The sequence below is a fragment of the Limulus polyphemus genome, unplaced genomic scaffold (genome assembly GCF_000517525.1).
Source record: "Limulus polyphemus unplaced genomic scaffold, Limulus_polyphemus-2.1.2 Scaffold2822, whole genome shotgun sequence".
Classification (NCBI taxonomy): Eukaryota; Metazoa; Arthropoda; class Merostomata; order Xiphosura; family Limulidae; genus Limulus; species Limulus polyphemus.
The window spans coordinates 94,199-109,213 of NW_013668432.1; the positions used below are offsets into that span (position 1 = coordinate 94,199).

At 32.9% G+C, this 15,015-nt stretch overlaps 1 protein-coding gene across 1 annotated transcript in view; it reads left to right on the forward strand.

Moving 5' to 3' along the window:
* Window positions 1–15,003, forward strand: part of LOC106467991 (M-phase inducer phosphatase-like) — a 31,846-nt gene extending 16,843 nt beyond the window's left edge. The window contains exons 4-15 of the mRNA XM_013928384.2: window positions 343–403; window positions 804–977; window positions 2,909–3,028; window positions 4,018–4,200; window positions 5,345–5,671; window positions 6,332–6,410; window positions 7,372–7,409; window positions 9,002–9,064; window positions 9,795–9,893; window positions 11,006–11,142; window positions 12,468–12,585; window positions 14,378–15,003. Coding sequence (XP_013783838.2) covers window positions 343–403; window positions 804–977; window positions 2,909–3,028; window positions 4,018–4,200; window positions 5,345–5,671; window positions 6,332–6,410; window positions 7,372–7,409; window positions 9,002–9,064; window positions 9,795–9,893; window positions 11,006–11,142; window positions 12,468–12,585; window positions 14,378–14,518 — 1,540 coding nt within the window. The 3' untranslated portion in view covers window positions 14,519–15,003. The remainder of the gene's footprint in view (window positions 1–342; window positions 404–803; window positions 978–2,908; window positions 3,029–4,017; window positions 4,201–5,344; window positions 5,672–6,331; window positions 6,411–7,371; window positions 7,410–9,001; window positions 9,065–9,794; window positions 9,894–11,005; window positions 11,143–12,467; window positions 12,586–14,377) is intronic.
* The last annotated feature ends 12 nt before the right edge of the window (window positions 15,004–15,015 follow it).

Sequence of the window (15,015 nt, forward strand, 5' to 3'; positions counted from 1 at the left end):
AAACTTGTTTAAGTGAATTTTAAGTGCTAAAATGCATCAAAATGCAAGATTTTGGGTGCCGGACCCCCCTTACTTGGCTTCGATTATTTTCAGGATTTTTAGGAAAGGGACACTTTCATCTCTGCTAAATACAAATTATATTAAATGTGCTTTAAAAATCCACACCAGTTCAACAGTGTGACTTGAAATTCAATCAGTCTGGCTTCAGAATTCTATCAGAAACTTAGAGATAAGATACAGATTTTTATAATGTCCTGCTTGTTTTTTTATCTATTAAAAATATTTAGTGCTGGGCTTTTGGAACAAAGGAATGACATTATTTCTGACCTTATTCTTTTCAAGAGTACTGCGGGATGTAAACGGTGGAAGGCAAAGACATTTAAGAAGAATAAGATCTCATCCTGTAAGTTTGCATCCATAGCTTTTTTCAATAAATCATCTAAGCCTTTTTTTTTTAGCTTACAAATATTTTTCATTATAAGAAATAATTCAATTTATTGTTGTTGTTGTTTTTCTAATTGTTTTAGACTATTAAACTTCTACAAGACACCTTTTTTAAATACTCAAGTATTAAGGGTCTACAAAAAGATTGAATATATTCTCATAAAATTTTATATCTTTGAATGTTGTGTAATAAGTGATTCAAGTAGATTTTTACCTGGATGTAAAAATGTAAAGTAAGATTTGCCATAGGTGTTGATTCAGTAATTTACCTTGTAGGTACATTTTATAGCAAAGTATTTATCAACAAAAGGAATGTGTTATTGTTAATATTTTGTACACTAAAAAAACTTATATTTCAGCTTCAAAGACTGCCATTTGCCAAAGAAAACATTCCAAGTCATGAGTCAAGATCAGAAAATCTTCCCATTTCTAGTCCTAGCAAATCTGGGCTGTGCAAGTTCCTAGCAGTTGGAGATGCTGCCAGTGATACCGACTCCCAAGACAGTGGTTATTGTGATTCTCAGGGTGTTAAAGTAAGTACTGGTTCCTATAAACTCCTTTAAACAGGCACTTTAATATTCACTTGTGGGTAGGTTCATAGTTAAAGTAAGTACTGGTTCCTATAAACTTGTTTCAACAGGCACTTGTGGGTAGATTCATAGTTAAAGTAAGTACTGGTTCCTATAAACTCCTTTAAACAGGCACTTTAACATTCACTTGTGGGTAGCTTCATAGTTAATGTAAGTACTGGTTCCAATAAACTGCCAGTGATACCGACTCCCAAGACAGTGGTTATTGTGATTCTCAGGGTGTTAAAGTAAGTACTGGTTCCTATAAACTCCTTTCAACAGGCACTTGTGGGTAGATTCATAGTTAAAGTAAGTACTGGTTCCTATAAACTCCTTTAAACAGGCACTTTAATATTCACTTGTGGGTAGATTCATAATAAATTGACTAGAGGCACTTTTAACAACTGTAATTTTGAGTTAAACATTACTAATTTTTCGTATCCACTAATTCCTCTCTTTCTGTGACCATTGACTTTTAGACTCCACATGTTTATACTTTCAAGATAAATTATAATAAATGTGTACATATTGTTTCATGTTTTTTCTCATTATTGTGAAGATAACAAAATAAACAATGGACACTGTACATTTTGGATATGACATGGACAACATTATGAGTAATGTAGAAGATAAAAAAAAATTTTTAATACATTCTTTTTTCTCCAAAAAAGTGTTATGTGATGAATAAAACAATAAAAAAAATTTACGTAAGTGTTCTTAGTTCTTTCGTTTATCTTTTTTTTTTTCAAGTGTGAATTACTCACGTGATTTAACCCGTTTATTAATGAAGAACCAATTAGTTCTTTAATCTTGTCTTTTTTGTCTCATTAGGATTAGAAACGTAAATGTGCATTCACTCATTGGACGAAACAGGCACAACATCAATCACCTACCAAGTATAACTTGGTAATCTTTTCTTTGTAATAGAAAAGTTACTATCTTGGGTCTTACTGGTTACTTAACCTTCTAATAAACAAAATTTCAGGAGCTTAGGAGATTTTTTTTATGTAACGTGGCACAACATCAATCACCTACCAAGTATAACTTGGTAATCTTTTCTTTGTAATAGAAAAGTTACTATCTTGGGTCTTACTGGTTACTTAACCTTCTAATAAACAAAATTTCAGGAGCTTAGGAGATTTTTTTTTTTTATGTAACGTGGGGACATTCACTTTTCTCCAGATAAAATCAGTATAAGTTATTTTCTGGACATTTACTACTTGAAATATGTTTTTTAATTTGTGTTTAATGTAGAGATTAAACTGTTTTCTAATTTTGTTAGCATTGGATGAAAAGTAATAATTTCATTAACTTTTACCTTTCAAGATTCGTAGTTAACTTCTGACCTAGTTTTAAGTTGAGTTGTTAAAATAATTATTATGTATGTTACATCCCGAAGAAACATTTTTCACAAAATATAGCTGAAATGATAAATGAAAAATTGATTTATTTGTTAGTTAACAGTTCATGAGTTTCTTGAAAAATATATCCAATGTCTGATGATATGATCTTTTAGAGATGGGCTTCTTAGTTATTTTCTTAAAATTCAGTTTTTGTGAAATCGAATTAAAAGAACTTACGAGTGAAACTTGAGATGAATGTAATATGTCAGCCACATTACATCTATATTCAGTTGTAGCGAAGCCTTACACCCAATACCAGGTGTCATCAGATGATCTGCATTTTGGATATGACAGATATAGTAGTGATGGAAATGTTATTAATAACTTGAACAACTGTTTTTGGTGTGAAATAGATTAAGTTGGTGAACTGTAATTACTATCAATTGTATGTTCACATAAGTCTTTACATGTCAGAATTAAGTTTGATTTTTATTAACCCCAGCGATTAGTGCGGAACACTGATGAAATTCATTTAAATATATATATACATAGATTGAATGGAGCCCTTCCAGATCTACAATCTCTCAGAGTTCATCAGTTTATTATACAAGGGAGTCGGTTAACACGGATGAAGATGATGGCCTCATGAATCTTTTAGAAATAGACAAGTTTGTAAGCATATCAGTTTTTATTTTATTGTTACCATTATAAATTCATTAACGTTTTCTTGAACAGTATTATTATTTTATGCTTAATCTTTTATAGCTATGTAACGTTTGAATTGTTTTGCTGACTTACTAAAAAACCACAGTTAATTTTCACTGCAAAGAAAATCTAAAAAGACAGAATAAAGAATTGTGGAACTATTTTAAAATTCTTCTAAAATTTTAGTTTTAGGTGTATAGTTTTAGCTGTTACTATGGGCTTGGCCTGGTGGTTAGTGGTTGATTAACTCTCAATCTGCAGGTTGCAGGATCGAAACATTGTGCTAAACATGCTCACCATTTTAACTGTGGGAGGCATTATAATGTGACTATCAGTCCCACCATTCCTTGATAAAAGAGCACCAAGAATTGGCAGTGGGTGCTGCCATCTGTTTGCCTTTCTTGTGGTCAGTAGTTTCTAATTAGGGACAACGGCAGTTAGCTTTAGTAGCTCTACCAGAAAACAAAAAAAATCAACAAAGCTGTTACTAGGTGTAAGCCTTGATTGAAAATGACATGCGCAGTAGATAAACAGACATTTCAAATGTGCAAACTTAGTTGATTATCAAATAATACAAGATTTCATGCTGGGCACAGAGCTAAACAAGCCACAAGTACAAGTCAACATAAGTTGTACACGGTCATAATATTTCTAAGTTTTTCCCCTACCATGATTTGTTTGTATGTCTGTCTTTTTTTAGTTGTTTGATGAGAAATCAATAATATTGCAAGTAGTGATCCTGTCACGGTATTGTGTCTTGATAAATAAAGATACACGCTTCTAAGAGCCACAAGGGCAGAACTGATGCATCACCTCGTATTTGCAAGCATGTAACTTCGTGTCAATGTCTTACAGGGAGCAAGTTTTGATCACACATTATCCATATTTAATTAACAAAAAGGTATTTATGACATGATAGAATCCATATTCATGATTCTTCGTTTTGTTACGTACAGAATGAAGAAACACTTTTACCCAGCAGTATGACTGGACTGCTAACAGCTCCACTAGGGTGTGATGTACTCCAAAAGGATGCGTCCTGCCAACCTTTAACCTGCCAGAACAATGATAATGAGAGAAAACTGAAACCAGCTATAAGGAGGTGTTTGTCTATGACCACCGAAGGAAAGAGCGAGATGGTATGTAGGCTTAACTCTTTATTGTGCAATTAAAAAAAAAACTTGTATTTTTTTTCTCAGCATTGCTATCATTATAATATTTTAGATATTGCAATATCAGTGTTGTCTTAAGTTTATCAGATTCAACCAGTCTTTCTAGAAGTTTTATTACTATTTTTCTCTTGTCTTCCTAGTGACATTAAATTGCCAGTGTCATCTTTAAAAAAAAACAAAACCAAAAGCCATTTTATCTGGAATATTGTTCCTTTCTAGATCTATAAGTAGAAAAATGCTAAATTAAAAAAAAATATTTGGATAGTTTTATTTCTTTTTAAAATAGTACAGGTGCAATTTCACCTTGTGTTGACTGTGGAAATAATTGCTTATTTTTAGACTTGTAAACTTTTATGTGTACTTAGGTGAAAAATGTAGCTGTAGTTTGTGTAAGGTGTTGAAACAGGGTTTTCATGGTTAGGGGAATTTGTTTTACAAAATGGTTGGTTTTTTGACAGTCTTTGGATATAAGATGTTATAATTATGATATTTAAATTATCACTAGTATGTCTAAAGATTACAACTTAGTTAGATCAGTTAAATAAATGAGAGGAAACGACCCTGATAGGGGGCTGCTAAAAACATTTTATGATTTGGGTCAGAAAAAAATAAGGTGAAGGTATTTTATTTTGCCTCATGGCTGAGAGCCAGTTAAAAGGGGTGGGGAAGGTATATATATTACAAATTAAATTAAACATTATTTGTATTCCGTTGGGTCAACAGCAAGTTTACAGAGTTACAACACTCAAATCTGGGATTTGATTTCCCATGGTGGACATAACATCCCATTATGTGGCTTTGCCGTGAAACAAACGTTAATCATTGTTCAGCTAATAATGTAGCATACGATTAACAAGTAATTAGTAAACAAATTTATGTATTAAAACGGCTAAAAAATAAATATGTTCATAATATTGTGTTGGTTTGTGAATTATTTATTTTAAAAGACTAATTCAAGAACCTTTTGGTATTGTAAAAATGCATCTAATAGAAATAGATATATTTCAAATTATAGCTTGAGAAATACAATGGTTTTACTGATCTTAAGAGTTAATATATAAATAATAAGTTTACTAATAATTAAATTAAGCAAAAAAATTTTTTTATATAGTCTAATCATTCAACATCTGGAAGTATGAACTCGACAGAGTGTACCTCAAGTCTATCCATATCAGAAACTACTGAGCCAGCAGTTGAGGAGGATTATAATACAGTTTCTTCGAACAACATTGATCCTGATACAAATAATAATAATAGATATAAAGAAAATACTGCTCCTTATGACAGTTGCCTACCTACATCCAATCAAGGTTTTTTTTTAAAGGATCTAAAGTCGGCATTTAAGAGACCAGAACCACCTAAACATGTTTCGAGTCCAATTCAAAATAAAAGAAGGAAAAGTATAGTGTTTCATACAAGACCCAGAAGTGAATCTGAGGTATGAGCAAGTCTTCATCTTTTGTTCTTGTTGTTGTACGCTTTTAAATCTGAAATGTAATGACACTTTTGCTCCACATCTTTCTTCTGCTTTTACCATAAAGGAGCTGAAAGAAAGCAGTAGTATATTAAAACGAATCAAACTTGATTCAGAGGTTAATCATGTTTGATAATTTTCACAGGATGTTTAGTGTTTTGGAACTGGAAATATGTGTATTAATAAACATATAACCTAGATTAGATCACTGGTAACTTTAAAACCATGCCAGAAAAAAGTCCTTGCTTGAAGTGGAGTCCGAGACATTTTGACAATGCCTAAAATCCCTAACTATTTACTAGCCGTGAATAATATTCCCGTATTTAACTGCCCAAAGAATCTATAAAGCAAGATACGTAAAATTTGTATTCAACTTTCCAAGAACTTGGCTTTAGAGATCTAATAAAATTTAAAGAAAAGGTGATAACAAAAAATAGTTAAAATTCTGGAAACAAATCTTAAGAGATAAATTTTAACACTTTCTAGTGTTTACTTTGTTTGGTTAATTCTGTTGAAAAATAAAATTTTACTTCTTACTGAAAAATTGAATGTCTTTAAAACATTACAAGTATATTTTTTTTAACATTTGGTTGTTTGTAGTGCTTGATTTAATTTTTATTTTAGGTATTGCAATCCAAGAAAACAACTTTACAACGTTCTCATTCAGAAACTGAAGCAAGTATTATGAAGGCTTTACAAAGATGTAAGAAAATTTTTATCTTGTTTAGTAGTAAAATTTCTTTTATAGAATGGAATATCACTACTCTATAATGGGCTGTACATAATTCATAAAATCTTAGATGGCCAGGTGGCTCAGGAGCTCGACTTGCAATCTGAGGGTTACGGATTCGAATCCCCGTCCCATGAAACATGCTCACCATTTCAACCGTGGGGGTGTTATAATGTGATGGTCAATCCAACTATTCGTTGGTAAAAGAGTAGCCCAAGAGTTGGCGGTGGGTAGTGATGACTAGCTACCTTCCCTCTAGTCTTTCACTGCTAAATTGGGGATGGCCAGTGCAGATCACCCTCATGTAGCTTTGCACAAAATTCAAAACAAACAAACAAAAAATCTTGGGACTTGCTGCTTATAGGTTTTAGCTTGGCCAAAGCACCTACCTGGTGAGTATGGATACAGTTTCAAATCCAGCTTAAGCCTTACTAGTTCCTTTCTAATAAAAAAACAATCTAATGTAGACTAATCTAGGATGTGATACCTGCTAAAGAAGCAGTAACTTGGGGTTCCAATTTCATTTGGTCTCAATTTTGTCTACTTGTAACAGTAACTTAATGTATTTTTAAAACAAGTTTGATTGTAGGTGATATATTTGAAGAAATGGCTATGTTTGATGAAGAATGTCTTGTTTATTAATGTTAAATTATTCAGACAATTTTAAAATTAGTACAAAGAGGAAGGGTGTGATTTTGTAAAGATCTTGCTGGGTGTTGAAAGCTAAGTTGTCACTATCATTTCTTTCATTTGTCTCCTCGTATCGCTTTTTTTTTTATTCAGTTAGTAGTTTTATTTCAATGTTTAAACCCAAACATAGTGTTCCATGCCCATTTTTATATTTGAAACATTGTACAAATCGTGCATAGTGTTTGTAAGTACTAGTTTGTTCTTGAATGTAATGTGGCATTCCTCATGTTTTTAATTGGTTTAGCTGTTCAAGAGCCAGACCTGATTGGAGATTTTTCAAAGGTAAGAAGTGGTCAGCATGTAAATAAGCTATTCGTGTGTGTAAATGTAGTTCACTTTTTATTTATTAAGGCTTAGAGAAAGCATACTTTTAAAACTCTTTAGTTTATTAGCAATTGCAAAATGTAAGGCTACACAGAAATCACTATCACTGGCTTGAAGTGTTAAATAGATTTAAAAACAAATTTCTCAGTAATTTTAATTTATCTTGCTATTTTTATATGTACAATATTAGAATTAATTATTGAAACAGTGAGGGAAAAGGGTATATAAGGCAAATACTACAGGAATGTACCATCCCTTTGTTTTGTGAAAATGAGCTCCACCAGATCAGTCACTTGTGAATAGTTTACACTGACTGTTTCATCCAACCACTAAAAGTGTCACACCAGTAGCCTATGAAAGTACAGTTATACTATGCCTAGTAGTAGCAGTGTAGTTAAAGTAGAAATCAAAATTCTAACTGAAAGTAACATTAAGTATTTCGGGGCATGTTCTATATGAGAAGGATGATGGTCAGTATGAGGTGATACCTCAAACATTAAAATACACTTTAGCCCGAAGTGGTCTCATTGAATGTGTAGCTGCTTAAACACTTCTGCTGAGAAGAAGTAACGAAGAAGAATCCATGTTTGAATTGTTTAGCAACAGTAAATGATAGTTTGTTTTTCAATGGTAGAAAGGAGAATGTTATCATTGTTAATACAACATGGTGGATGATCAGTACAAGTTTGGGACTGTATCTCGGCCATTGGTTTCAGTGATTTGCACCGTATTGATGGCCATGTACAGGCATATTCAGGTCAATCAAGCTATTTCCTCAAAAGTCATTGGGTAGGGTTTCTTCTTCCAGCAAGACAGTGATCCCAAAAATACAGAAAATATTGTAAAATGATGTGTTGATGGTAATGAGGCCCTTGGAATACATAAAACCCATGGCTTGTCCTAAAGTTCAAAAGGTGACCAAACTACTTGGCTGAACTGTGAAGAAGTTTCGAGCAATATTCCACAACCCTATATCAATATTAAACTGGCAGCAGCATGAAAATAAAGTGTGAAGCAAAGGGGTGGCATACAATATATTCGTGCAGTGTATAATGTATTTGCTCTTCTGTGATTATATTTTCTTGTTAATAAATTCATCTAGTAGTGATTGCTTGTTGTTTCTTGTATGTATGTATGTATGTATGTGTGTGTGTGTGTGTGTGTGTGTGTGTGTGTGTTGCTTGTGTATTTTGTGTTTATTTTCATTACTGTATACAAGTAAAAACAGGCTAGAGTTAGAAAGTATTAATATATGCCATTGTACATTCGTAGAAGAATTAAATAAATTCTTATAAATTTCTTTAGAAACATGATTCATTTTAAATAGTTAAGCCAACCAACAGACTGAATTGTCATTCCTCCTGGAAACTTTTTTTTTTTTTCAGAGTTTAAAAATTACTACTTGGCAAGAAAATATTATAATTAGACTACATGTTAATAAAGACTATCCAATTTTTTTATACAATTATTTTTTGCCCCAAGAATTTAGAAAAACAACTTTGTTTCAGAGTTTGTGTATTAGCAATATAATTTTACTTTTATTCCTCTAGCCGTATATACTACCTCTGATCCATGGGAAGAATGAAGACCTGAGAAGCATAACCCCTGAAACGGTCAGTTTCTTGGTTTTTGAACTGAATAAGAGCAGTGAATAAAACAAAACTTTGGAGTTTTAAGTATTTACTTATCATATTTATATACTTAAATGAGAGAACTTTTTTAGTCATACACCTTTTTTAAAATAAATCTAAGGAGTGAAATAACAATTATTTATTCTTTTAAAATTGTCATCTTCATTTGAGACTGATTCTGGTTGATTCTGTTTACTACCAGGACAACCGTTGTATTTAGATAGCTTATGGTGGTGATATCAGTATAATGAATCAACAACGTTAGTTGTGAAGATGTACGTTGTATTTAGATAGCTTATGGTGGTGATATCAGTATAATGAATCAACAACGTTAGTTGTGAAGATGTACGTTGTATTTAGATAGCTTATGGTGGTGATATCAGTATAATGAATCAACAACGTTAGTTGTGAAGATGTACGTTGTATTTAGATAGCTTATGGTGGTGATATCAGTATAATGAATCAACAACGTTAATTGTGAAGATATAGAATATTTTCTCTGAAACAACAGTATCCCAAAATTTAATACGTGTGGTTTATTGAAAGATATTGGAAAATTGTTGTTGAATAGAAATTAGGTAAATATTTTAGTTAACGCATGCATTTTGTTACATCTCTAAACTGGTTTTTTAAGTGCAATTTTTATTGCATGTAAATTAAGTATAGAATAATTAAAACAAAGTGTTTTTTTTTCTGTCTAAATCAACTGTAGGTTGTAAGCCTTCTCAATGGAGAATACAATCACGCTATTGATAGTTACATTATAATAGACTGTCGATATCCTTATGAATATAACGGAGGACACATTCAGGTAAGTTATCAGAGATATTTTGTAAAAAAAGAAATAGTGTAAGTAGTTTGGAAATCATAGAAACAGTATTTCATAAGTGGTTATAAATTATCTAAATGTTTGATAAGCATAAAAAAACCACCGTCATTTTAAAATTACTGCCGTGTGTCGCAAGCAAGAATGGGTTTAAGAAACGGATAATCCAAGATGTTTATTTTTTAAGTACTGTTGAGCAGTGATGGTTTTGTTTTCTCTATTTCCCTTTCTATTATAACCAACCAAAACAAATTAAGTTTTTAAGAAGAATGAAACTACACACGGTAGTACACATAACATTACTTTTGGATGCAAACAAACTGTTATTAAGCTAGAAATATTGACTCCACGTGCAGTTACTATGAATTGATGCTAACTATGTATTCTTTCATATGTTACCAAGTTTTCATTATTTATCAACTGAATGTGCACATTAAAAAAGGAACATTCAGTAGAGTTCGGGAATTACTGTGTGAATCTCTACACGAGATGTGGCAAGCTTTTCGTAAAATGTTCGTGTCCATTGTACACAAAAAAAATAAAAATAGGATGTTACAAAAGTATTTCTACTTGAGATGTTGTCCCCCAGTGGCACAGCGGTATGTCTGTGGACTTACAATGCTAGAAATCGGGTTTCGATACTCGTGGTGGGCAGAGCACAGATAGCCCATTGTGTAGTTTTGTGCTTAACTTCAAAAACAATAACTTGAGATGTCTGAATTGATGACACCACTCTGTCTCAGACTATCGACAAGTTGGAATGCAAGGTAATGTTCATATGATAGATATTTTTGTCCATTGGACAACTTGCTTATTATTTTTGCATAACGTATAGAACCTCCAAAATTCTTATATATATAGTTGTTTTTTTCTGTATCTCCGTATATTGTGTCTGGTATTTACTCTCTCCTACAATGAACTGTTGCTAAATAAGCTATGTAGTGTAAAATAAATAGTTCATAACTAACATCAAATAAATAATACCATCTTTAACAACTCTCTCAAAGGTTGTGGAATTTGCACTTTGACCCTCACCCCTGCACTTAGTATTAACTGTTCTTACTGAAGTAATTTCAAGAAGTGGTTATTTCTTTTAGAGTGCCAATAACATCTACACAAGAGAAGGGATCATGGAAAAGTTCTTGTCAGAAAAGAATAAACCAGGAAAGAACAGCACCGGCCGCAACATTGTTATCTTCCACTGTGAATTTTCTTCTGAAAGAGCCCCTATGTTGTAAGTGTACTTATAGGACTGTATGTGAATGTGTTGTAGGTGTATTTATAGGACTGTGGGTGAATACGTTGTAGGTGTATTTATGGGACTGTATGTGAATATGTTGTAGGTGTATTTATAGGACTGTATGTGAATATGTTGTAGGTGTATTTATAGGATGTGGGTGAATACGTTGTAAGTGTATTTATAGGACTGTGGGTGAATATGTTGTAGGTGTATTTATAGGACTGTGGGTGAATATGTTGTAGGTGTATTTATAGGACTGTATGTGAATACGTTGTAGGTGTATTTATGGGACTGTGGGTGAATACGTTGTAGGTGTATTTATGGGACTGTGGGTGAATACGTTGTAGGTGTATTTATGGGACTGTGGGTGAATACGTTGTAGGTGTATTTATGGGACTGTGGGTGAATACGTTGTAGGTGTACTTATGGGACCGTGGGTGAATACGCTGTAGGCGTACTTATGGGACCGTGGGTGAATACGCTGTAGGCGTACTTATGGGACCGTGGGTGAATACGCTGTAGGCGTACTTATGGGACCGTATGCGAATACGCTGTAGGCGTACTTATGGAACTGTGGGTTAAGCATTTTTAGAGATAAATATTTAAACTTGTAATACACATTTTTACCCTTTTTCAAAATCTACTGAAAAGTGTTAGCAAATTATCTCTTCAAACAATACAACAGAAACTGAAACAAGGACTTTGTATGAATAATTATGATCTAGCCAGGGGTGTCTAACTCTCAACTTGGTTAAGTAATCTGTACTATGGATTGGTACATATATTATATCCTGTATTGTTTTTGGTTGTCACAATGTAAAAAAAAAAACAAAGAAAAGCGAGTAAAATGGTTCATTTTCTGTATGGAACATATATGAAACTCCAGGAGTAAATAAAAGAAATTATCTGAAATGTTAAATGATTTTCTTTTGTGACTTGTTTAGGTATACTGTAAGAAACAGTAATGGACTCGCATACAATTTCATGTATGAATAGTTTAGAAAAATGTGCTTAAGAATCCAGTGGGGTCCATATTGATCTCACCAGTAGTTCCAGTGTTAAATGTGCTTAAGAATCCAGTGGGGTCCATATTGACCTCACCTGTAGTTCCAGAGTTAAATGTGCTCAAGAATCCAGTGAGGTCCATATTGATCTTACTGGTAGTTCCGGTGTTAAATGTGCTCAAGAATCTAGTGGGGTCCATATTGATCTCACCAGTAGTTCCGGTGTTAAATGTGCTTAAGAATCCAGTGGGGTCCATATTGACCTCACCGGTAGTTCCAGTGTTAATTCATGAACAATACTTATTTTGATTGTAGGTATCGGTTTTTAAGAAATATGGACAGGCAGATGAACAAGGAGAAATATCCTGATTTGCATCACCCTGAGGTTTATGTTTTAGATGGTGGCTATAAGGCTTTCTATGAAAAATACATGGTAGGTGGTATTCTTTATGAAATACAACGTTTCTTGTCTTTTCCATATTGGTACCTCACCGTAGTTCTCTTAACTTCTTGGAACACACAGTACGAAAATTTACACTGCAATTTGTCAGGTACACATCTTTCTCATAATACTTCTCAAAGTTCTAAAGATCATATTTAGTGCGTATGCTGAATTTGAATTTCGATATAACAATGCAACCACTAGAGGGCGCCAGCATACAAAACAAAAGCTACACTACAACAGGTCAGTATAAATTGTAGTTTGAAAAACAAAAGACCAAAATATCCCACATATGTCTGAATATAAATTTTGTTACTACATGGTTCTTTTTTTTTAAATACTTAATCATACATTAAAGTTGTACTGTTCCTGTGTTTAACTTAGGATCTACAGCTTAGCTAGTTTGTAACAAATTATTTAAACCTAAATAAACTAGTATTTGTTTGTATTGGTTGTTGGTGAAGACCCAACTTGTGGGAGGATGTACTTACATCTACTGCTAATGTTAGGTAAAAAAAAAAAAAAAAAACAGTAGTGAGACAGCACCCCTTTAGTTAGTGTTGGGTTTTATCTTATATCAATCTTATGATGCATTGCTTTATAAAGACCAATATCAGTCACAGCCATCCAATTTCAATTGAAATGTCATGAAGAAGGGTGCTTAGAAACCTTCAAGGGGTGGATATTGACATTGGTAATGTATTGAAGAAATGGATAATCTCTGAAAGTACTATTGGGGAGAATCAACCTAAAGGTAACGACTGCTGGATTTGTGCAAACTTTGAAAGGTTTTGTGACATAAGATTGCACATTTGGCATTTAAATCCATCATACAGAACTTTGACGATAGTTCATCACTGCCCATCTACCATATTGCAGGAAAGGTCATGCATTTGAAATGGCTTTCATTGGTCTTGTGCACGAAGATGGAAAGATTGTATGTAAAACATGAACCCTGCTATTTCTTATCTGTGTCGTATGAACAAACCCTAGTGCTTGTACTATCTAGAAAATATTTTAGTTAAAACTGTGTTGTCCAATGAGGTAGTTTCATTGACCTTGGCTCACTGGTAATAATTAAGATTCTTTGTAATGTTCAGAATAATGCTGCATGCCCTGCATTAATGGAAAGGTTTCAGAACACTAAATTCAGAATGTTCCGTTACTTGCCCATATCCCCAATCTCAATATAAATTAATACTGAGAGACATTTTAAAATGCTACTATAACCACGGCCACACCTTGAAACCTCTCGCTATGTTTGAAGCTACTTTACAAGGTGAGTGGTAGTTTGTTCTTCCAGGTATATATATATCAATTGGTTTGTCATGGGAGATCCGATGTACCCCAGTAACAAAGCAGGTTGTGGTGTTCCAAAACTTAGGGTAACGTAGCAGAGATAAGGATATACGGAAGCACATATACAGGATGATGAAAAAACCATCAACTCAACTAAAAAACAAACTTTATATGTTATACATATAGGTTTTAGTTTTGTTTTTAAGGTGGCACTCTGAATTTGTTCATCCAGTTGGTCTTCAATTTCATAACGTAAAGGATTAAGATGTGTAAATAAATACAAGTATGTAGTTTCATGTGGAAACAGAAAATGCAAGTCTTTATTCAGACTTAGGATTTCAACTTTTTAGAAAAAATCAATCAATCAATAATTCTCAATGGACAGTGTTATAGTAGGGACAAACAAAATCCTGTTTTTCTTGTGTTTTCAAATATTTACAAAGTGTTTAATCTTATTTTTTCATCCTCAAACGCCTTATTTCAGGAGTATTGTGAACCCAAAGATTACAAACCAATGCTGCACAAAGATCACGAACAAGACCTTCGCCACTTCCGTGCTAAGTCCAAATCCTGGAGTGGAGACTCTAAAGCAAAAGTAGCCGTTCGTCCAGGACTAAAGTTTTAACAATTGCCATCACCTAGTGTACATATTTTTTTTTTTGTCTATGAATGTGAGTGCAAGTAAGATCTTTTAAGTGGACAAACTGTTTGAGTATGGAACCATGCCAAATTGGAGTGCTTAATTACTGTACATAAGTGTTTTTAAACTATTTGATGTTTATGTAACTTTGTTGATGGGTTGTAGAAAATTGGACTTGATATTAACAATTCAAGTCACAGAATTTATCTCTGTACATCTACCAGTGAAAAGTTGCTCAGTAGCTATAATTCTTTTTTGTTTGTTTGTTTTGTTGTTGTTTTTCCAGTATTACAAGAAATTTTTCAGGGTTCAAAGTGTTATAGACTTCAGTTAGTTGGTCGTGTTATTTAAGTTCCAGTGTTTAGTGTTAACTAGTATTTTATTAGCAAGGTTTAAAACTCGTTCTAGAGTATTACAGACCAGTAATTAACAGTGGAAGATTTAATAACATCAATCTTTTACTGAACTATTGCACATATATA